We start from the raw sequence: 24,892 nt of genomic DNA, 5'->3' as shown, positions 1-24,892 counted from the left end.
TTTTTACTTCCAAAATGTTGGGAGGTATGCAGATACAAATAAATGAATGGTACTTTTGGTTAAATATTGAACGAGGAAGCTCTGATGGTGGAGGTTATTGTTGGTAACCACAAGGCAAAATACATTTGTTGGGAGTAGAACCCGTTCCCCCGTTCAACACTCTCCCCGCAACCTCCAAAAATAAATAAATAAAAATGCTTCGTGCGCGTCACCGCGCTTATATACTGCTGACGCACCAATCTCGCGCGATGAGACTTGTGACGTCGGGATTAGCTGTCAGGAAGGAACTAAAAGAGGTGGACATTTAATGGCGTTGCGGGACGTTTAAGCAGCGATCCGGGACTGCGGGTTTTATTAAGAAAATCGGAAGTGTTCTGCGAAAAACGGACTGTTGGGCGGTATGTTGTAGCCCTGTTCCTAACACACCCTGCCAGGTCTGTTTTATAGCAAAGCGTGTTGGTACAGGAAGTACAAGTTATAGTTACAGTGAGAGCAGCAGCAGCAGCAGCCACCCATTTATCAGCATAACATCTCATTTTAAATGGAAACCTTGCTCTTTATAGCACTTTTGCTGGAGGACTGAAAGAGGATCTAAAAACAAAATGACATGATGCCTAATGAAAAGCCCTTCTCTTCTTCGCAAGTTTCCATTGTCCATCCATTAACCATGGGTTGACATTCCCTTTAATGCCTTTAAAATAACTTTAATAAAGTTTTAAAGTTAGTTTACATTTAAATTAACGTTCAGATTGATGTAGAATACAATAGTCTGAAATAAGTTGTAGGCAGTCTTCATTTTTTTATTTATTTAGCTTGTTGTTCAGCAATTCTACTGTTTTAAATTGCTGCAGCTATTTGGTTGCTGCGGTCTGCTTTACCATAGCAACCAACCAGTGGTTTGAATGAGAGACTGGAAGAGGGATAGGAGAGGCCCTGCCTGAAAAGCATAAGTAATAAATCTATCTAGTAATAGTCAATTATAGCTTCAAAGAGCAATATTTGCCAGCTGATCAGGGACTCCCATTTGAAAGTTGAAATAATTGAAAACTTGTTGAAAAAATGGAATAGAACATTCTGTAACATAGTACAAGAGAACAGCCCTTTGAAAGCAATTGAATATTTGTAACATGTATCATCATGTATCATTTTCATCAGGCAACATTTTTTAGTTTGTTCCCTTTAAAGACTTATGAAATGATTCTTTGTATATCTGACACTTCTTCTTTTAATACTCAAAGTGTATAGAAACTCCTATCATATTGTTTTCTGTAGTAGTTCATGCTCTGAAGCATTGTTTGATGCAATCTAAATATTAGGGATGCACCGAATCCAGGATTCGGTTCGGGATTCGGCCTTTTTCAGAAGGATTCTGACGAATCCTTCTGCCTGGCCGAACCAAATCCTAATCCTAATTTGCAAATGCAAATTAGGGGCGGGAAACCGCATGACTTTTTGTCACAAAACAAGGAAGTAAACGTTTTTCCTCCTTCCAACCCCTAATTTGCACATGCAAATTAGTATTCGGTTCGGCCGATTCTTTCGCGAAGGATTCCGGGGTTCGGCCGAATCCAAAATAGTGGATTCGGTGCATCCTTAATAAATATATTTATAGTTTGGCAAGTTTGACAATAATAAACATGCTCTGGTACATGTATGTCCATGACAAGGGTATTTCTCCTTCATCCAATTTGATTGCAGTTGGTCTGTTTGATCTACAAATATTCTCTTCCAGTGCCTTGTGTCATTGCTCATTTGGAGCACTGGTAGATATAGAAGTAAGGGAGGTAAGCTACGTAAAAAGATCCTTGATAGTGGGCCATCCGTATAGATAACAGGCAGGTTTCTGTGGATATGGATTGCTTTTAAACTCATAACTCGGGCTTCAATTACTTATGTATAAGAACTGTCTGTACACCTGAATAATTCAAATCAACATTATCTACTTTTGTTGTTAGGAGATTGTGATAACTAGAGCAAACAGTCACCGTGTTTCATTCATTTGGCTGTAGACCAATTGATGGGATTGTACGATAATCACAAATATTTATGCTTATACGATGTCCTCTCTTTTTTGTAAAAAGCTGAGCTAAGGCATTGAGGCTTGAATTAAAACTTGCTGTCCAACAGGTGGGCCTGCAGATTGCATCCATTCCAACTGTTTGTGGACCATCTCTTATTGATATTTATTTTAGTCTCGTGCTGGCACTTCTAAGGTTCCTTGCTAAGAATTTCAGACTGCCAGAAGCCACAGGTTCCAGCTGCCTATCAAATTTCTTTCAGCTGACCTGCCAACTTGTTTGCAAGTGTGCTGGCAGAACAAGAAAACCAAGATTTCAGGGAATAAAAGGGAGAAAACAACTTTACATGAAATAGACTGATGTGTGTCCTGTCTATGATACAAAAAAGTCAAAACAAATTAGAAACTGGGAAACTAGGGTACAAAGATATTCGGGAAATAATTAAAATAAGAGACAAAGGGAGGACAGAAAAGTAAGTGAGGCGATGGAGAAAAGGCAAGACAGTGAAGGAAAGGGAAGGGCATAAAAAAGACAAAGGAAAAAGAAACACGTGGAATGAAAAGAGATGTGATGCAAAAAAGTTTGGAGACAGGAGAGATCCTGTATTAGTCAGTTTTTGTATATACAGTAACCTATGAGTTTGTATACACTCTTTCATTGTGCAGCACAGTTTGCTAATTATTATAATAATAATAATTCGGAGGGACAATCGTGAATGTAAAGAAAAAAGATTAGAGCTATAAAAAGAAAGTTGTAATAAGGTTGGAGAAGCACATTTTAGAAACGGTTGGCATAAATAAAGGAGATAAGTATCAATATTGAAAAAGGAATCCAGATTCTTCAATAGAAATTTCTTGAAATTTATTCAAGAGGCTGGTAACATAAAAGATGAAAATGTTTTATATGCTTCTATAAATTACTCAGCTGGCATTTTGTAAATTATGTGTCTAATCTTTTCCAGAAAGCACTATAGGCTGGCACCTTAGTTCTGGTCCCTTATCAACAAACAGCTGTCTGTTTTCCTCTGTCCAATTGTTCCTGATTTAGGGTTTTTGTTTTACTGCTTTGTCTATTTGCCATGTCTGCACTGTCTTGCTTCTGTTAATTTTAGCTTCCTTGTCTCTGAGCTGCTAGCAGGCATTTGACACTGTTGCTATCTTGTATTCTTCTGCATTGAAATGGATAGTGTGCCGGTTTCTCTTTAAACACTAGATAACAAAATTAAGATGGCCCCATCTGTATCCTGAAATCTTTATTTGGTGTCCTCTACGATCCAATACCTTGCGGTTGATACTAGAATTATTGAGGACCTGTGGGTTCAGACTTTTACATGCTGTGCTTGTACACCATTACAATTTTATTAAGCTGCAGGGAAAAAAAAAATGTTTAGCCATAAAATTACTTTCAAACCCATTATAACTTGTGTGTTATACTTTTGCAATTTAATGTAGCTGATACAGCTTGGAGCCTCCACACTGCAAAGCAGAAAATAATGTATTTTTACACATTCTGCAGTAGTAATTTTCAAGTACTAATTTACTAATTCCTGTTATGTAAGCAAACTACTGTGCATGGTTTGCACTTATGCTGTAAATTGATCTGTTATATGTAAAACATAGTGATAATTTTTTGTTAAATAAATAATTGCACAAGATGTTTTATGTCCTTTGCCCAGAGGTGGACATTATCCATTCAATTTCTGTGATTGAATGAATCTGATCGTTTTGTCACCAGCTTGCCTGTTGAGTTGCATATCATTTGGGCACAAAAGTGTAAAATAATTTTTCTACTGTTGTGTCAAACACTGATGTTTACCTCTTGGATCGTTCTATACCAGGTCTGTCTGGTTTCAGACAAAACCGGTATCAGACCTTGGGTAATAGCACTTAAGCATTGTGATTTCAGAGTTTTTTTCAATGTGGGCCTCATCTATTAACGTGACCTTTCCAACTGCATACATTTTTGTGGTCCTGCATTATGCATTTGTAAAGTGGTTGCATATTTTGCAGAGCTGTACAATAGAAGGGTTAATACATTATATATAGATAAATGCTGACTGATACAGAAGGTAATGAGGGCCCTGCTTAACAGAGCTCCCAAACAAACAGAAATGGGAATGAGACATAAGGTATACCTACAAACGGATAATAGCGGCTTAATAGAGGAATTTGCTTTTCTTTTAGTCAATAAATGGAGGGAGAGTCAAAGAGCAAAGTTTTTAAAAAAGAAACTCTTTACTTGCTGCCCAGGCAAGAGGCTTGAAAGCTGTCTCCAAATGGCAGCATTTCCTTTTAAAAATAATTGCCAGAAGGTGATACATTATGTATGTAGGTGTGCTGTAAATTGGTACAAAATGTAGTTGAACATTGCTGCGTAATTATTTGAAATTTACATGTTTAGCTCAAGAATTAACAGAAGTTTTTGCCTCCAAAAATATATGTTCAGCTTCAGCACTAGTTTATGGGTGAAGTACCCCTTTAGAGTGACCATTCTCTTGCCAAACCTTTAAGCTATCTGACTGACCTGAAAACCATATAGCTGGCAGTCATGAGGGTGGGCAAATTCTATTGTAGTGGACTATTAGGCAGATGACCCAATTTATTGGATGAGAAGTAAAGAGAAGCTATGGCTCCCATAACTTTCCCATCTGCTGACTGACAATACATCTAGAAGGAGCATTGGCAGATTATTATTTTTTTTCATTTGAACAGTTGATGTGGCATGTATGGCCATGGCCATATAAATATTGAATCTATGTGTTATTCTTATAAGGATGTTACAACATAAAATTTTTGCCTTCATTTTGCCATCAATGTATAGGCAAATTGGGTTGCATTTCAGGTATTTGGGCCATATATGTAAACCATTAATTCATGAATCTGCACAGAACCTCTATGTGATTTGATCACTACCTGGGGGCCAAACAGTTGGATCACTTGAGGGTTGAGGTTTCTGACCCAAGGAGAGAGGGCCACATTCATGGCCCATTTCAATTCATGCCCACTGGGATTTTTCAATTAGCCTGAACACTATATGGCTAAGCCCTGACAAGAAATTTGTATGGGCCAATAATCTGTTTACTAGGGATGAACCGAATCCAGGATTCTGGATTCGGCCGAATCCTTCTGCCCGGCCGAACTGAATCTGAATCCTAATTTGCATATGCAAATTTGGGGCAGGGAGGGAAATCGCGTGACTTTTTGCATCAAAACAAGGAAGTAATAAAGGTTTTCCCCTTCCCACCGCAAATTAGGATTCAGGTTCGGTATTCGGCCGAATGTTTCGCGAAGGATTCGGAGGTTCGGCCGAATGTTTCGCGAAGGATTCGGAGGTTCGGCCGAATACCGCAAAATAGTGGATTCGGTGCATCCCCACTGTACTCAGGGGAAGATTGGTCAAGTTGGCAGGCAATAGTAACCTGTGTGTGCCCACTTTTACAGCTCTCTGGTGAGAAGTGACTTGTCTGTAATTCACTGTAGTATTGATAGCTGTGTAGCTATGTGTAACATTACTGCTGCTTTTCCACACTTTTCCGTAATCAGTGAGATTTGTACTGCATACAAGACAAATATTCTGTGAAATGAAAAAATGTTTGATCAATAATAATTTAGCATATTTTGGTTTTAATTAGCTATACGAACTCCACATGATGTCTATTTTTCCAATAAAAATTACTGTTCTTAATTTTTTATTTATTTATGTTTAGGGCTCTCTTGCGGCAATGGATTCCCTTCAGAGATAATGCAAGCTGCTGAATATTCTGCATTTGCAAAATGTCTCCCTCCAGAATTCAGAATGTTGAAGCCATGGAACATACAGTATTCTAGATGATTGTACTTGCATTTATTGCATTTTATGCAAGCAGAAGCCTTATACAAGGTGTTCTGTTACATTTGGTGCACCATAGGGTGTGTTTAAATGAACAATTGGGGACCACTAATATGGGGAACACCTGTGTATGCCGAGAGGAGAGTGGTGTGGAGGACAATATTGATTCTCCGAGTCAACTGACAGAGAACCGCATAACCACTGCTATTGAATCTAGAAATCGCCCAAGGGATCCAGTAAGACCTCCACGGAGAGCCCGAGGACCACACGAACCACGGAGGAAAAAAGCAAATGTGGACAGTCTTGTGCTGGATACTTTGGCTGTGATCAGAACTCTTGTAGACAAGTAAGCATTTCTTGAATGGTTTTAACTAGCTACAGAATGCATTACATTCATTAGTCTGGCTTGAAACCTCAGCACTTTTATTTCAAAGATCCTTTTGCAAAAAAAATCTGCGGAGTGAGTAATTGTGCCAGTTCTCCAGTGTTATTCTTTGGGATATGCAAGAAAGAGTCACAGGTTTGAAAACCACTGACACATTTTTTCCTGCTACTTAGGTTCCAGTTCAGACGCCAAGCTGTAAATGCTTTTTAAACCTTGCCTAGTTATTTAACATTTAGCGATTCTGCTGTTTCATAAATTACTGAGGCTTTGAAAGGTTAATATACACTTAAATTTCCCAGCAGTATTGTGCTTATTACAGGGTTATCTATATGCTAGCATAGACTCATTGTATATTAGTGTACAGGGTAAAAGAAAAAAAAGTTTTCTCTACTGCAGAAAATGGCACTTACAGCCTCTTTGCCTGCCATGCATCCAGATACATTATACTGCTCCCAATAGGCTCTCTGGCCACCTCTCCTGTGATTATTAGTGTAATTATAAATACAATAGGAGCTTTTTGGGAGGATATTGGGCATATTTCAACCAAGGACATCAATCATTTAATGACTCTCCAATACCAAAAAATGTTACACACTAATTACCTGAATGCAATCACATGTACATCTCTTGATAATTTTTATGTTATAAATGTTGTATTTATATATAATCTTAATATATCATATATAGCATACATTTTGCAGTTAAAGGGGTTGTTTAAAATGACATTTTAGTATAATGTAGAGAGTGATATTCTGAGGCAATTGGTTTTCATGTTTATTAATTGTAGTTTTTCAGTTATTTAGCTTTTTATTCAGTAGCTCTCCAGTTTGCAATTTCAGCAATCTATGCATTCATATGAATAAGAGACTGGAATATGAATAGGGGAGCACCTGATTAGAAAGTTGAGTAATTCAAAAATAGTACTAACAATGAAAGTGTAGCCTTATAGAGCATTTATTTTTAGATGGGGTCAGTGACCCATTTGAAAGCTGAAAAGAGTCAGAAGGCAAATAATTAAAAAAAACTATATAAAAAAAAAAAAAAGATGAATGTAAAAGTTGCTTAGACTTGGCCAGTCTTTAACATACTTAAAGTTAACTTAAAGGACCAGTAACATCAAATTTAAAAAAAAAAATTGTTAGTATACATAAAAAAAACCCACCAAGACAAAAGAAACTTTGAAATTGCAAAGTTTTTATTAAGAAATAACTTACTGAAACTCCACTTCCTGTCCTCTTCAGAAAAGGTGACAGGGCGACCGATCCATCGTGCTTCTCCAAAAATTTTCAGTCCAAAATTACAAGCTGGCCCCGTTGCCCTTGTCACAAGAAGAACACTTCACAGGGCGCCCCCCTGCAAGTGTTCCTCTTCTGACAAGGGCAACGGGGCCAGCTTGCATTTTCAGACTGAATTTGTGCGACAACGGCCTGCGGGCCCACCAGCGCATCCAATTTACCAAGGACCACGGCTCACATGCGGTCAGTAGAATATGGGCAATAGCCAGGGAGAAGAAATCCAGCGCAGCACGATGGATCGGTCGCCCTGTCGCCTTTTCTCAAGAGGACAGGAAGTGGAGTTTCAGTAAGCTATATCTTATAAAGACTTTGCGATTTCAAAGTTTCATTTGTCTTAGAGTTTTTTTTTTGATGTATACTAACGAATTTTTTTTTAAAAAAATTTGATGTTACTGGTCCTTTAAAGATGAACCACCCCTTTAAGAGGCATCATATATAATACAAAAGATGGAATAAGTAATGTCATTAAAAAAGACCAATTCTGCACCATGTGTTGGTTGGGTAATTTGCACATTTGCCGCTCAAACTATGAAGCATTTAAGAGAAGTGAATATCTTGGGCCTCAATTTTAAAGTGCAAAGACCTGCACCTAGAGTGCTAAGTGAGGAGCAGGGTACAATATGCAGAAAACCTGATCCTGCCCAGCACTTAGTTAATGAGTACTGGAGAGAAGAAGTTAACTGACCCCACAGATCATTTGAAACTGCACTCGCGGTTCTTGCCAAGTGAAAAAAGTGGTAATTTATTTAACCAAATAAAAGTTACCACTTTTTTTCACTTTGCAAGACCTGTGAGTGCAGTTTCATATGAGGTTGTATAGTTTTTTTTTCTTTTTATTCTGGCACCCAGGCAATTCATTTATACAAATGGTGTGCAAACTACACGCTGGTGTTTGAGGCAAAGGTTTCAGCAAACAAAATGTAGGTTTATTGGTTCCAACGTTTCAGTTCCACAAAGGAACTTTCGTCAGGTGAGATACATCTGTGCTGGTTATTATTTACTAGAAATGCACACTGCCTGGAATATCCCTCTGCGAAATTGCCCAAATACTTGATAAAGTCTGTCTCAGACTTGAAGTGTCTGGCAGGACAATGCATACATGTCTATGTATGGTCAGGAAGCATGGCTGATTTCTAGCATACTGACCAACCATCTGGACATGTATGGCAAGTAGTGGGGAAGTTTCAAAATTTCAAACCTAGTAGATCAAGGATTATTTGTCCTGGTGAAAAATTTCTGTCCAGGCAAAAGATGGTTAAAAAAAAACAACTTCTGTTCTGATTTTTTGAGCAGTTAGCTGAACAAAGAAAGCAATAAAAAAGTGGACACACACGTTTATGCCACTCTTGTAGTATCTGCCCATTTGACCCATGGGCTAATTAGATCGGCCACCTAAAGACTGTTTATCATCCTTCCCCAAGCAGGAATATGAGAGTTTTCTAATTTTACATATATATTGTTTTTTTTAATTATATTAAATTATGAAAATGTCAACATGTAATGAATGTTATTGTTTCCCTTTAATTTATTACTTCACTGTTTAAGAGCAGAATATTGGATCCCTGATGGTACCAAAATCACATTACCATTGGCACTAGAAAGCATTTCTGACTTACCTTTTTTATCTTTTTCAATACAAATGGGTGGGAGTTAGCTTGATGTCTCCAGTAGTATATAAACCACAACTTTCAACACAGGAACTGTAAAATGCTAACCCTGTCCTTTCTGTGTTTAGTAGTGAGTAGTTGTTGCAGGATCTTGCTGGGCCTTGTCACTGCTAAATAATGTAAGATTTGGGCAGTTTTTTTTTTTTTGGTAGGCGTCCAGTATGTAGGACTTTGAAGGAGAACTTTCATTATTATGAAACATGTAGTGGGTGCTTCATTCCTGTCTCAAATAGTTTTTCTTCCAGTTGATTTGCTACTTAGCAATGTATTTGTGCGTTCTTCAACCTAAAATTTTTACCGGCTACAACCAAGATATCATGCTTTGACAGATTTGTGATACTACTGGCAATGTGCTACTGACAAACAGCCTGGCTGGCTCCTTGAAATAATATCAGGTTGAGAACTCACACTCACATACCATTTATGTATGAGAAGAGAAGGAATGTTAAATTGACTGAGGGGCATGCCAAATGATATAAACTCCACAGTGATTATAATAGCTTACCTAGTATCCCTGGGCGATGCTCCTGTTAGCAGATAACTGCACTGGCCCAGGTTCTTCTTTAGAGCACCACATTATGATCTTCACACAGAGTAGAATAAAAAGCTGGCTTTTTCATTCTACTGCGCATGGTCAGTCTGGGGCCATCGAAGAATAAAGAATCTAAATAAGATCACTTTGTGGTGCTCATAAAGTTTTGCTAACAGGAGTACAGCTTTGGGTATCAGTCAAGAGATTATAATCAATGGGGGATGCTTAACACTTGACAACCCCCCGTTGATTTTTAACTTTCCATCTTCTTTAAGCAACCACATTTTACCCCCCAGTGTTTCCTATAAACGATATGTATATAATAAAAAAAAAAATGTTGACTCTCTTTTAGTGACCAGGAGCCACCTTATTCCATGATCACCCTGCATGAAATGGCTGAAACAGGTACTTTTTGTATATTAATACTAGCTTTTTTTGGGTAAGGATTATGTATTGAATTATTTTTTTGTTTGGGAAAACTTAAGGTTATGGCACATGCAGGGATGTAAGATGAGGCCTGAAAATGAATTAAACGGAGGATACACAAGTTTGATACTTTTTTCAGTTACATGCAATTCCTCTGCCACACAGACCACCTTAATCTATCTTGTAGGTGCTGGTATATTTTCTACAAGCAGCAACCTTCAGCATGCAACTGCACCTTTAAAAGGCTGAAGAATATAACTATCTAACTATCATTTTGCATAGACCAACTGCAAGTTTATAGGCTCATGGGGCAAGGGCAAAACATACCCCTCTAGTGACATATATGCTCAGACAGATTTGGCCAAACTGCCCAGCTAAATTTGGGTTGTGTGAATATTTTGGCTGGGCAAAATTTATACCCTCTTAGTTCTCATGGCATAACTTCTACACTGGTTGAGAAATAAGACTGCCAACATTTAAAGGATAATCATCTTAAAATTAAACATTCATTATGATACAGGGAGTGGTACTTCAGTGTAACTTGCAATTAGCCTTTATTTTTTTCCTGTGGTTTTGAATAGCTTTTAATGCTGAGAAGAATAGACATCTTGTTGACAGGGAGGTTATAAAAGATAAGAACAATAAAACGTGAGCCTTGTTAACAGTCTGCTTTCTGATATCAGCAGTCACAGTTGTATAGGAGCCCAAAGGGGCAAAGGTGTGCAGGTGTGTTTGTTCCTCTTTTAGGGTAAAAGAGTATTATAGTACTACATCGTATATCATTTCCACTTAGTATGAGATCATTGCATTTAAAGTGTTATATTTTTTTTCTACATATTTGCTTTAATACTTATGAGTGGACATTGTCATATTAAATAACTTGGCAGGGAAACTATCCCCTGGCGGAAAGAACAGCACATATTTAGTATACAAGTTTGTTTATGGGTTTGAGATGTTTTATGAACAAACAAAAATGAGGAGAGATTGCAGCCTCGACAGCACTGTATTGTATTATAATATTTACATATTTCATTTACTGTTTTTTTTTTTTTTTTCAATACAGATAATGGCTGGCTAGATGTGGTGCAGTCTTTAATTAGAGTCATTCCACTTGAAGATCCATTAGGTCCAGCAGTCATTACATTACTTCTGGATGAGTGCCCCTTACCAACAAAGGTATGTATTGGACATAATTTACTGAATGAACAGAGCTTCAAACTTTACATAAAATGTCTATTCTGTAATTCCTGGGAAAAATATATTTTACTTGAGATGGCATGCCCATTCTCCAGTGATTTTTTTTCCATAAAATTTTTATTTATTTTTGCTTTACAAATGAAATAACGTATAACAAATTAATTGGATTGAAATAAACAAAAGAGTTGTCAAGTACAAATCAAGTATTTAAGAAAATCAGAAATGGTGATTAGCATCTCTAGATCTTGCCAAAGTGACCATTTGGGGTATACCACTTATCTGTTTCCAGTTTTTTTTTTATTTCAGCAGTTGTTTCTCAAACACTCACTAGACCAAAGACATAGAATTTGTGGCCATTCTGCTGACAAACAACAGCCAATAGAGCTCATTTCCCAGCACAAGTGCAAAGAGCAAGTGCAAATGAGCACACAGTAACACTGTCCATACATGCTTTTATGCTTGTGTACAGTGCTTATGCTCCTGCTTGCCCAGTCTGCTCTGATAAATAACTCATAAGTGTACACATTGACATGTGCAGCCAGCGTGAGAGAAGGAAAACCGCATGGCTTCTTCTATTCTCTGTCCCCTTTGTGGACTGTGGGTGACTTTGGGGTGCTTTAGGTGAGGATTTCAGTGCCACAACTCTTTAGTAATACTAGCATGTCCCTATGGATTTTCATAGGAGCATGTCAGTATAACTTAAACTCAGGACTGTGAGGGCCATGCAAAACTTCAACTTTTTCAAATCGCTCATGGTGTGCGTTTGATTAAATGCCCTTAGGAGAAAAGAAGCATGTAAGGCTATTGAATATGACCGTTTGAGACACAATTAACTAGAGCTGCTATGAGTCCTTATTGGGATCCGGATTAGTGCCAGCTGGCATATTTCTACTTTGATTGTATAATGAAAGTAACCTTTTTTAATAAATGAAGTAAGGCTGTATATAGTTTCTTTTCATAATATGTAGTACATAACGTATGTATTTATAGAGGATTAGCTTTTTTCATTTGAAGTCGCTATTGTTAATTCCAGTTGGGTTTTTATTTTACCTGCTTGTATTTTCAAGGATGCTCTCCAGAAGCTGACAGAAAAGTTACATTTAAGCGGGGCCACAGCAATCCAAGATTCCTGTAATCCTGCTAAACACCGCAATACAACTGCAGTATTAGGATGTTTGGCTGAGAAGTTGGCAGGTCAGTGCCCATTGTCTATAAAGTAGTAGTGAGAGCAGAATTCATTAATGTGACACAAAACCCACCATTGGCAGTAACATTGTTCTGTGTTCTACAAATCTTTGTGTAGGAGTACATTTACATATTTACTGGCAATAAGAACATGTTTTCTCCACTACTCACATTTTGCTTGTTAAAAGTTTTTATATTTATGTGAAATCCAAATGTCATTATGTTGTATACTTTCATGCTAAATGTATTATGAGCAGCACTTCAACCTGCCTAACAAGGATGTTTTCCAAACCCCCTTGCCCAGCTGCATCTGATACTCGTGTACCATCTGCTTAGATCCTGTTCATCTCTTTGTGCAGCTTGTCTGGTCTGGCATTTTTTCCTATGTAGCTCTAGTTTACTGATAACTCTTATCTTTCACTGCTCTCAATCTGTCACTACTGTATACTAGTGCTCTTATGCTGTACCATAGGTTCCCTAATTATCCTTCACCTGATTGGTAGAATAAGGCTCAAATTTAAATTTTCTGTTTTTGCAGGCCCTGCTAGCATATCTTTACTTGGACCTGGGATTTTGGAATATTTATTGGAAAGTTTGGTGAGTAATAGTTTTTTAAACTCCCTTTAATTCGATTGAATTTAAAATAAGCCTGGGGGAAATTTATTATAAAAATCAAATATTTAAAACTTGAATGAAATTTACCGATCCCAAAAATCGAATAGTATTCTATTCATATTCAATTCGTACGAATCGAGTTTTTCTCCCGAAAAAAAACTTAAATGCCAGGAATGCTGCAAATTGATCCCTGGACCTCTCCCATTGACTTTAAAAGTAATTTGGCAGGTTTTAGGTGGAGAATAGTCAAATTTGAATTTGAAGGGCCATAGTATGATAAATATCGAATTCTAATTTTTAAAAAACTCAAATCGAGTTTGGATAATTCCCTAGTCGAATTTGACAGTTTTGACCATTAAAAAAAATTAGAAAATTCTAATTTTCAATTGGACTCTTAATAAATCTACCCCATAATGTTTCTATAATGCTTTAGGTAGGCAGTACAACATACATTAATGAACTAACACATGGAAATGTAGACCACTGTGGTTAATAAAACATAACTGAAGGATACTTTAAAGTGCCAGAAACGCTATAATGTAAAGAAAGCTTTATAGTTTTTATCAGTTTGTCCCAGAATCTCTTTAAAAAAACAACGCATTCTGAGAAACAAAACACTTGTTTTATATAAGAGAGGTTTCATCCTATTGGAGTATGGATGGATATGTATGATACTTGACCATTGTTAGGTGTAAAAATATGTACACAGAGATCAAAGCATCAAATGCTGGCTACATTTTTTGGCAACTAAGCTTTTGAAAATACCTTTGCTTGAAATGCTTTCTAAAGCATTTTCCCACAATCAGCTAGGCTTGCCATGGGGCCAGCAAGACATACTGTGCAAATGTGTTCCATTGCCGTTAGAATTATGGTGCACCAAGCAATTTCTCTTCCTCTGAGAAGTCCCCTAAAAACCCCATGTGGTCTGTCATTGAATTGAATCTCAAATGTTTTGTCACCATGTTGCCATTTAAGTCCGTGGCACACAATGTGTGTGGTCTCTGATCTATAGTCGTAGACTAAAACTTTTGCAGTTTAAGAAATTATCTTAAATCTTGATTATCTTACTTAGAATTGAACACACACTATGATTATATACCAGTTCTACCAGTTTATCAGTTGACAAATGTAATCTTTTTTTTTTTTTTTTTTTTTATATAGAATATCAAATTCCATCCCATGGTCATTCTCTTTGCACTTATAGCACTGGAAAAGTTTTCACAAACAAGTAAGCTTACTTATATTTCTTTATATTTTGTTTTTGTAAAGATATTTGGTCTCTAGCTTCCAGGGTCGGACTGGGCCATATCTGCACCCTGCGTCTCTTCTTCTCTTCTGCTGCAACCAGCTGGTCACAGCAAAAACACAGTGCGCATACTTTCGCACATGTGCACACGCAAGGCTGGGGGGGTGGGGCAGGGAGGCCCTGAGGAAGCAGCACTGGAGGACCCTTGGCCCCCCAGTCCGACCCTGCTAGCATCTAACTTGTTGCATGTATCTCACTCAGCCATATTGGCAACTATAGTGAAAGTTTTGCAACGTCAACGCTCTAAGCCTAAGGGGGTCTTGTACTTACCATCTGTTTCAAGCACAATTTCACTTGCATGGGATTTGCTATAGGATGCAAACTTTGCATCAATATTAAGGCTCAATTTTTTTATGTATACTTTTGTATGCCTTTATTTTAGTTTCTATTGTTTTTTTCTCTTCTTTGAAATATAACTGCTGTCAAGTTTTCAAGTGATGAATATTTAATGACCCTCCTTGATAATTATTCCTGCTTTTGTTTTAGGTGAAAATAAAATTACTGTTTCCGCTTCACAAATCAGTGATTGTCTCCTCTTACTTGAGACTTGGATAAATAACGGAGACTTTTTGAAGCGACAGGTTGGATTTTGTGCCCAGTGGAGTCTAGACAACCTATGTAAGCATCTTAGAAAATGTGTTACTCATGCTAATCTGTGGGGCCTGTTGAGTAGATGGTTGATATCTGTCATGCTTTGAAGGGTGTATGAAAATGTTCAGGCTCATAATTTCCATATTTTCTATAATTCTCAGTGATTGCAAGATAAACATGTATAGTCTAACTGCAGTTCACTACATGCAATTTAGCTGACCTCAGAATGGGCACTGCATCATAGGCTCATCATACCATATTCTGTTTGCCCTGACTCTATCAGTTAAGCGCTCCTCCAAAGAGGCAGTATACCACCTTTTCAATACGAGTTAAAGAAAAATGACATGTGTTGAACATACTATTTTATAGTCTGTGGTTTTTATTTTTCCTTGAGCTAAACAGGGCAAACATGGAAATTGAAGCTAATCTTATTCACATAATTAGATTCCCAGTGCACAGATAAACAGAAGTCATATATACAGGGGATTTATCAGTGGGTGGAGAATATTCATTATCTACCTTGCTAGGTCCAAACACAGAGTATCTTAAATGTCCCTATTTAGCTCAAAGTATAACAAAATCAATAGGTTTTCCACATCAGTTTTTCTGATAGAACACATGAGTTTACTCCCCTCTATTGCTTATTTTCTCAAAACATTAAATACTACAATATCTGCCCCATGATGAATTTTGACTTTTTTTCCCCAGTACATAATCCAGATACCCCTTTGCTCCAGTGTGTACAACACAGCTCAGAGAGATTTCTGCTATACACAAAGCAGCCATGGTGGTTAGGTAGCTGTAGAAATATTATCCTACACAGACTTCAGTATATGTAAAATTATACAATGGAACTTGGGTCACAATACAGTGGATTTGTGATATTGCGAGAATAATTAAGAGGGAAACCTAATCACAAACCGTTTCAAGGAAGTAAACGCAAAGCTGTAGGTAGGCCCTGCCCCAGATAACCTTAAGCTATGCTGGTTGGCACTACTGCTGCATGACTGATGTTCTTCCACAAACAGCCTAGTATGAGCCAGTTAAAGACATATGATTAACGTGGTATGTATTAAACTTGCTTACACGCTCTTTAGTCTACCCTTGAATGTAAAATATACTTATAACTAGACATTTCTTGCATTTATTTTTGCAAGAAATACACAGAAAAACATATATAACATTTTTGTTATAGCAAATCTTATGTGTAGCTCAGCTAATCATATGTTGATTGACAGCCCACTAGGATTTGTATTCCATGTTGTCTGAGTAAACAAGAAGGTTACAGGGGACATAAACTTGCTGTATCTGTGTGGCTTCCCTAGTTTTTCCTAGTCTACAACTGCCCACATATTTAGAGTTAAAGCATAGTGGGAGCTCTACTTAAGCAACCATAGGGATGGATTCCTTAGGGAATGCTGTACATTAAAATAACTTAAAAGTTCTCTACGGCCAGTAACCCATTTGATGCAGAAGAATCCTCCAGTAAGAATCTTACTACCTTTGTCACACTTAACTTTTATAGGTTTCATTGGATTATTATTGAAAGGGTTAAACAAATTTTTTCCTAGTTCACAACACCTAAATTGCACTATATCCTCCCTGCAGCGCTTTACTTTAAATCAATATACATTTAACAGAAATGACTTCAAGGAATACTACAAAATGATTAAATACTGGAGAAAAAGATACATATGTCATTTCAAAACATGAATGTAATTTCCATGAATTACTTATATGAATTTGTAACCACTAATTTTTCCCCCCCATCTTTTAGTTTTAAAAGAAGGCAGAAGGCTGACCTATGAGAAAGCAAATTTGTCTTCAATTAATGCCATGCTTAACAGTAATGATGTGAGCGAGTACCTTAAGATATCTCCATATGGATTAGAAGTAAGGACTGTGTATTCATTTAAGGACCTCTGTGTTTCTTTCAGAATATTGAATTTTTTTCAGTTATGCATGATACCCTTTGCTCTTTAGTGATTTTCACTTCCTGTTTGTTAGGCTCGATGTGACGCTTCTTCCTTTGAGAGTGTCCGCTGCACTTTCTGTGTTGACTCTGGTGTATGGTACTATGAAGTGACTGTTATTACCTCTGGAGTTATGCAGATCGGCTGGGCCACGAAAGACAGCAAATTTTTCAATCATGTAAGCGCGTTTGTGGGATGTGTTTTTTTTTCTTGCTATCAAAAAGTCAAGTCGAATATTTATTGTATTTCATTTATTTAAAGGGACACTGTCATGGGAAAACATATTTTTTTTCCAAACACATCAGTTAATAGTGCTGCTCCAGCAGAATTCTGCATTGAAATAAATTTTTCAAAAGAGCAAACAAATTTTGTTATATTCAATCTTGAAATCTGACATGTGGCTAGACATATTGTCAATTTCCCAGCTGCCCTCTGTGCTCTGATAAACTTCAATCACTCTTTACTACTGTACTGCAATTTGGAGTGATCTCACCCCCCCTTCCCCCCCCAGCAGCCTAACAACAGGACAATGGGAAGGTAACGAGATAGCAGCTTCCTAACACAAGATAACAGCTGCCTGGTAGATCTAAGAACAACACTCAGTAGTAAAAGCCAAGTCCCGCTGAGACTGATTCAGTTAGAAATAACAGCCTGCCAGAAAGTAGTTCCATCCTCAAGTGCAGGCACAAATCACATGACTGGGGCAGCTGGGAAACTGACAATATGTCTAACCCCATGTCAGACTTCAAAATTGAATATAAAAAATCGGTTTGCACTTTTGAGAAATGGATTTCAGTGCAGAATTCTGCTGGAGCAGCACTATTAACTGATACGTTTTGTAAAAAAAAAATGTTTTCCCATGACGGTATCCCTTTCAGTAACTACACAATCTTACAAACACAGAGGTACACAAGGAACAGGAAAAAAAAAGTCAAACCTGTATAGGCTATATACAATACAAAGTAATGAAATCATTGGTCAGAAGTAGATCCCTGAATCAAAATGTTTAAATGCATCCTTTGTATTTTCAGATACTAAACTTCACCTTCTATAAACCACATTGTTTCACGGATAACTGGCTTCATCCGTGCATGCTTATTTCAATCCAGAATGTCTAATTCATGTTTTGTTTTAAGGAAGGATATGGTATTGGGGATGATGAGTATTCCTGCGCATATGACGGCTGCCGGCAGCTGATCTGGTACAATGCTAAAAGTAAGCCTCACCAGCATCCTTGTTGGAAAGAAGGTAGGGATCTGCTGGATGTTGGGATCATTATGAGTTTTTTTAAGTGTATCTCTACTATGTCACCAGTTAGTAATAAATTGCTAAATAAAAAGGAATGCTCAAATAAATTACACATATGCATCTTGTAGTCTTTGGAGAGGTGTGTAGCACCCAGGAAGCATTGTCCTGTACACAAGAGCAGGAAAAGGAGCATTTTTTTTTTTTTTATTGATAAAGTATATGAAGTACAAAAAACTGACTAGTCTAAGGAGTATATTATGTAAAAAGTGGAGTGAAACATTACCGTTGATGTTGCTCACAGAAACCAATCAAATCTTTGCTTTTTGTTTTCTAATTGTTAAAATCGAATGGTGATTGGTTGCTCTGGGCAACATCACCGGTAATGCTTTGCTCACTTTTTATACAGCGTGATAAATGGACCCCTGACTGTATGTAACTTTTATTGCACGTTCTATATTCAGTTAACCTTTGGGTTGCTGACTCACCAGAAAAGCCTGGTATTAGATTTTCATTTTGTAGACTGCTATCAAAAACTTCTCAAAATAGAAAATATATGTAAATTGCATAAAGCTCCATAATGATGAAGTTTAATTAAATAATTTTTTTTGCATTCAGATGCCCATTAAAGCATGTTTTTGGGGGGTTGTATGTTATTATGTCTGAGTAATTAAAAAAAAAAATAAAAAAATGAACGTGCTTGTTCAGAAACTCCAAAATAAAGTCTTTGAAAATTTAAATAGCTAGAACTTTGTAATAAGAACTTCACTATTTTAAGTTTTGTCTTCAATACATTTTCACTTATTCTAGGGGACACAGTGGGCTTTTTATTAGACCTACAAAAAAAACTCATGATTTTCTCTTTAAATGGTTGCCAACTTCCTCCGGAAAAGCAGGTTTTCTCGTCTGCAACGTAAGTAATGTGCACCATAAATGTATTTTATAATATATTTATAATTTTAACAGTTACAAATTAAAATACGTTATATGGGGGATAATGTACTCCCCACTGTAAAATATGAGGATTTAAAAGATACCAAGGAGTTCCATGACCATATAAAAGACATGAGGAGGGTAGGCCCAGTGATATTATACAGGTCATGGAACGTAAAGTTGATTTATATGGTCCTCCTAAATTATTTTTTAATATACAAATTTCAGCGAATCATGTGATCAAAATTACATCACTAAGCAGCAATTATAATAGATGACATTACTAAGCACCAGTTAAAAAGATACAACTTGAAACATATTCATGGCTCTTGTGTATTATATACATATTATAGTAAGTGGACAAAAATATGATCTTACTGATACATACAACCATATCTATGAAAAGCAAAGGGGGAACTCTACAGTCGTCTGTTTAATCATATAGAGTATTGATAAATATGTCTATACCAATGAAACTGAAAGCAATCACCTCATAATTCTACCTCAGGGTAGAACAGTCTCACTGGTGGCAGGTTAGAGAAGATGAGTTACTATGATTTTACTTGTAATTGCAAGCAAAATGATATGCTTCAGTGTTATAGGTAAAAAAAAATACCCTCCTTTTTGACATGAGCTGATTCTATTGGGCTTATTTAAACACTGTGCATAAACACAGCCTGAACTACATTTTTATTTACAAAGACATACATGATTCCTCAGACTGGAAGGAACTCATAAGGGCAATGACGAATAAGGTGATTAGTTGCCCCACGATTAATCTCCTACAGATGCTCCCCCACTGGTAATTTGCATGTTAGCTGCTGGGGAAGCATTTGGAGGAGATAGTCGCCCACGCTAGAGGAGATTAATCACAGGGTGACTAATCTCTGCATTTGTCATTGCCCTAATAGTCTGCTTCTTACTTGCATGGACCATTTCCCCAACCTCTTAGGCTGGTAGAATCTTTAAACACCTCCTTCACCATGTTCTATGTTGAAATTGGATTAAACTCAGTCATATATTGCAGTCATTTATACATTTGTGCTAGAACAAAGCTGTTGCTACAGAGATAATAGGTGAGGGAACTGAGATCAAGTAAGACACACTGCTTTTAACTTCAATGCTGATTTTGGTATTGATATGGGTTTACATTAACCTCTTATATCTTACATTGATGTAACTGAGATGTAGTATGTTCTGTTCCCTTGATACAAATATTACACAGTTGTAGCTCATTGGGGTAGGACTACCAACTGCCTTGTATTCAGAGGTGGAATAAGACCTTGGAGGGTCCCTGTGCAAAAAAAAAAAAAAGTTATCAGGCTGAGCCAATTTTCTCAGAAAACAAGACCCAGATGCCCCTAATTGGGTTGGATGTGGACTGGCCTCCCAGTAAATAGCTTGGCCTTTGCTTGTAGTATATCCTGCTTCCCTCCATTAAAAAACACAAAAAATAAAATAAACCAATTTGCAGCACTGACCATTTACCATATGATAATTCTTTCTTCCCAGATCTGGTTTTTTCGCTGCAGCAAGTTTTATGTCCTATCAGCAATGTGAGTTTAACTTTGGAGCAAAACCCTTCAAATATCCACCTGCAAGTAAATGTAGCACTTTCAATGATTATGCATTTTTGGCACCTGAAGAAAAAGTTATATTGCCCAGGTAAAAATAAACATTGTATTTATTGTATATGTTTGATGCTGTTTACCCCTTAATTATAGGCCTTGTCTTCTCAAACCCTTTCAGTCTTCTCCCGCTTCTTTCTATTTCAGTTGCAATATATTTTTATGTAGTGTATTGTACAGACATAATAAACAATATCATAACATCTGTATCATGTTTGATTAGTTTTGTGTGTAAACCTTAATGTTTGCAGTCATTGTACTGTTATTTAATTGTTACATCACTGAAGAAGGAAAGAAAAGAAACAAAAAGAGCATGGGGAAAAGGGAGGGAAAAGAAAGGAGAGAGTTAGAAACATAATTAACAAAGCGGGGACCAAGCCCTCCTGACACTCCTTTGGTTATGTTCTACCCTCCTACTACAAAGTAGCCTGAAAGCAGTTATGGCTTTGGGTATTAATTTCTAATGGCAGTGTCTCAATATAAAGTTCTTGTGTGGATGACTAACTATGGGTATATGTATCTTTTTGTCATGGGTATTGTAATTCTAAAGGTATATAGGGGGAGACAAGAGATGGTAGATAAGACCCTGGGTAAAAGATACCAGAAACATATAACACACTGTTAACCTTACAAAAATGAAAAATTAAGACTATAAAATGATTCTTGGGCACCACTAATGCTAAAATATGATGAAAGGATTGTTTTTCTGCTTAACTGAAACACCTCGACACAATTTGTCCGAATACAATTAGGTCCCACTAGGAAGCTGTACCAAGCAATTACATATATTTTTATTAGTACTTCACACCTCCTCTAAATTTAAGCAACATTAAACTTGGCCGTTGGATAATCCATTTAACAGTTCAGTATTTTGTCCTATACAAATTGTCATCTTTTGGAAACTGATTTCTGCGACTATTGCTTTCCTTTAGGCCTAGGAGGCTAGCGTTGTTAAAACAAGTGAGCATTCGAGAAAACTGCTGTACCCTTTGCTGTGACGAATTAGCAGACACTGAGCTGAGACCTTGTGGACACAGGTGAGTGAAATGTGCTTGGGTTGAAACGGGTCTTTATAATAAGACTAGGGTTTTCAAACTTTCGGCAAGCAAAAGGCAATTGATTTATGAAGCAAATTTGAAGTGAGAATGGGCAAAAACTCTGTTGGTATGAGACATACTGACGCTGAAGAGAAAACTGCACTTTAAAACTAAAGGAGGCACTGAGATTTCTTCTCCAACCCAGGGCTGCAGGTGGAATGTCTTCACCCAGTGGATAGGGAAAAAAGGCCATAGTGACTGGAGCTAATCTTTTTCAGGTAAACAAAGCATGCAGCCAAGATTAGTGATTTAGGGAGAATGGAGAAGATGCTGCTTCTTCTTGTTATTCTTGAACTTGAGAATTTGAAATCTTGAAGTTTAATCTTTAATCCCCACAATGCAACTCTGCATGCATTGCAATTGAGGAACTGCATAATGTTCCAATCTATGTAGAATTAGTTCTAGGCAAGACAAAAAGAGGGCTAGAGGCATGATAGAAGGATAATTGGTAAGGGGGAGGAAAGGAAAGGAGCATTGTGACAGCACAAATCGTTATTATGTAGCAAAGATTTTCCCAGTCCAGCAACTGATAGCAAGCAGTGAAAAGTTTAATTTTGTGGTGCACTAGGCCAGCAAAGACTGAGCTCCGCAGGTTACTTGAACAGGACAAACTATTAACAAGCAAATAAAACAATGCACTCTCAAGTCTTGTATAACTTTTGCAAGCATACATTTATTGAAAGTTACGGGTGGAAACAGGAAGAAACGAAGGCATGATTTGTACAGGGCACACCATTTTAATTCATGTAAAGTACACTTTCAAATTCCATATTTGTTGTCTACTCTTGGCAGAGCAGTAAAATGGGTGTTCACTTTTAAGATGTTAAATAAAGGTAAAAAATAAGATGCTTACTTGTAATTGGCAGCGATCTTGGTGGGTTGCAACCAGAGGCTGCTACAGATGCGGCCCTTGTCCTTGTGCTATAGTAAATCTTGCCTTTAAATTAAGTGATATTTGGAGACAATCTGCAATTGGGCTTCATTTTATATTTTTTATGGTTTTTGAAATATTCACGTCTAATTCAGCAACTTTCCAATTTGGAATTTAAGCAGCTAGGGTCCAATTTATCCTAGCTGGCTGGCAGTGATTTGAATGAGAGACTGGATGATGAATAGGAGAAACCTGAACAGAAAGATTAGAAATAATGGAACACAATAAAATTGTAGCCTGCCAGGGTCAGTGACCGCCTATTTAAAAGCTGAATCTATAAAAAAAAAATTAAAATGAAGACCTATTGAAAAGTTGCTAGGAAATAGACGGGCTGAAAATTAATTTACACCTTTTAGAAATGAATGCATTTGCCCAATAACAGATAAACTTTTAAAAAAAACTCTACTAAATTATTTAATCTGAGAATGAAATGCTTCTTTAAATGATGATAATCTACGTAATCTGAAGTCTTTACATTGTACTCAACAGGTAAATACAGGTGTGTGGCCTGTTATCCAAAATGCTGGGGACCTGGGGTTTTCCAGATCAGGAGTCTTTCAGTAATTTGGATCTCCTTACCTTACAAAAATCATTAAAACATTAATTAGACTTGATAAGATTGGTTTGTCTTCAATAAAAATGAATTATAGCTTATAATTATATTTTAGTTAGGATCAAGTACAAGGTACTGTATTATTATTATTTGCAGTATTCTTTCTAAATAAGTCAAAACATCAACGTTCCCTCGAACTATGTTACTATGTTACTGTTTTCACACACAAATTCTTTGAGCGCACCGTAATTTGTGGTTTCAAAATTTGTGTGAGCGTACAACGTAGAGGGGACATTATACATGAACTACTATAAAAGTAAACGATTAGAAGTAAATGCTGTTCTTGTTCTCCCCAGTGATATCTGCATGGAATGTGCCCTGCAACTTGAAACTTGCCCATTGTGCCGCCAAGAGATAAAAACTCGAGTCCGACAGATTTCACATATATCTTGACATTTGTGGAGGAGAGAATATTTCCCTTTTGAAAAGGACAACAAACCGATAAATGCAAATATCTGCAATTCACTTTTTTTTTTTCTGCTTTGACAAAATGGCCATATTTTATAGCAGTAACCGAATGTGGATGAATCTGGTCTGTCATCGGCATGAGGAGATTGACACGGAGCAGACAGCGCATTTACAAGATACTCTGGATGATCTCATTTTTGGGGGGGGGGAGTTTTGCACTAAATTTATGCATCATTGTTTTTGCAAAAAAAAAAAAAGAAAAATGTAACAAATTGTACCATACTCTAAAGTGTTTATTTTTGGCAGACAAAATACAGTATTTGACCATTTTTTTTTTTTTTTAAATTCGTGTAGCCGCCTGCTGGTCAGTGGTTTTCATTATTAAAAGTGGATCATGGGGTTATGGTTAGCGAGTCAAAACTTTAGGGCTTAATTTATTCCAAAGAATATTGGTTACATCTTCAGCAAATGATACAGGTGTAAATGTTCAGGTTTTTGTAATCTGTGCTCACTATTGGTTTATGAGATTTGCAAATCTTTTACAATATTTATAAGTGACTTATTCCCGTTTTTCCCCCCCAAGCCTCTCTTGACATTGTGACCAACCATATAACTATTTAATCATGTATTTGTACTGATGAATGTTGTTAATTGAAAGTCATTCATGCTGTAAATAAGTACATGTTAAAAAAAAACAAAACGATTTCTGTTGTGGTGACATGCAAGTATATTTTGTGTCTCTACACTAAAGCTTTCAAAAGCACTTTAAATGATATTTTAGTGGTATAATATTAGTTTTATCACTTTGCCTTGTTTTCCATAAGCCAAAGGGAAGACAGCACTTGATGGAGAGTGGAGTTAAAGGGTGTAGGTTGACTTCTTTGTTGCATAACATACATAGGTGAGAGCTGGAAGGGAACTACTACATATAAATATATACACTAAGTATTTTTATTAAGTGGTTTATAGATGAAGCAGTATTTTACATATAGGCTGTGTTATGCAATATATTTTTATAA

The 24,892-nt window shown here is 36.8% G+C and overlaps 1 protein-coding gene across 2 annotated transcripts; it reads left to right on the top strand.

The window, feature by feature from the left end:
- The first annotated feature begins 242 nt into the window (after nucleotides 1–242).
- rspry1.L (ring finger and SPRY domain containing 1 L homeolog) lies at nucleotides 243–24,576 on the top strand. 2 transcript variants are annotated; one of them, XM_018257843.2, is made up of 15 exons: nucleotides 243–398; nucleotides 5,725–6,192; nucleotides 10,078–10,130; nucleotides 11,215–11,327; nucleotides 12,416–12,542; nucleotides 13,072–13,130; nucleotides 14,310–14,376; nucleotides 14,941–15,072; nucleotides 16,823–16,938; nucleotides 17,053–17,196; nucleotides 18,155–18,266; nucleotides 19,074–19,176; nucleotides 20,709–20,861; nucleotides 21,757–21,861; nucleotides 23,762–24,576. In XM_018257843.2, exons 2-15 carry the CDS (start codon nucleotides 5,846–5,848, stop codon nucleotides 23,856–23,858), a joined length of 1,728 nt encoding a protein of 575 aa, XP_018113332.1. In that variant the 5' UTR covers nucleotides 243–398; nucleotides 5,725–5,845; the 3' UTR covers nucleotides 23,859–24,576. The 2 variants fall into 2 exon arrangements, with proteins under 2 accessions (XP_018113332.1, XP_018113333.1); XM_018257844.2 differs by having other exon boundaries at nucleotides 254–434.
- The last annotated feature ends 316 nt before the right edge of the window (nucleotides 24,577–24,892 follow it).

This window comes from Xenopus laevis, chromosome 4L (genome assembly GCF_017654675.1).
Source record: "Xenopus laevis strain J_2021 chromosome 4L, Xenopus_laevis_v10.1, whole genome shotgun sequence".
Classification (NCBI taxonomy): Eukaryota; Metazoa; Chordata; class Amphibia; order Anura; family Pipidae; genus Xenopus; species Xenopus laevis.
The sequence above is the reverse complement of the archived record's forward strand: the minus strand, read 5'-3'. Positions and strand labels throughout refer to the sequence as shown.

Excerpts from the sequence above, each read along its gene's own strand:
- rspry1.L (XM_018257843.2), top strand. The coding sequence starts at position 5,846 with ATGATTGTACTTGCATTTATTGCATTTTATGCAAGCAGAAGCCTTATA. Across the intron at positions 17,197-18,154 it reads ACAGCAAATTTTTCAATCAT|GAAGGATATGGTATTGGGGA; the intron begins GTAAGCGCGTTT and ends TTTTGTTTTAAG. Across the intron at positions 19,177-20,708 it reads CAGGTTTTCTCGTCTGCAAC|ATCTGGTTTTTTCGCTGCAG; the intron begins GTAAGTAATGTG and ends CTTTCTTCCCAG.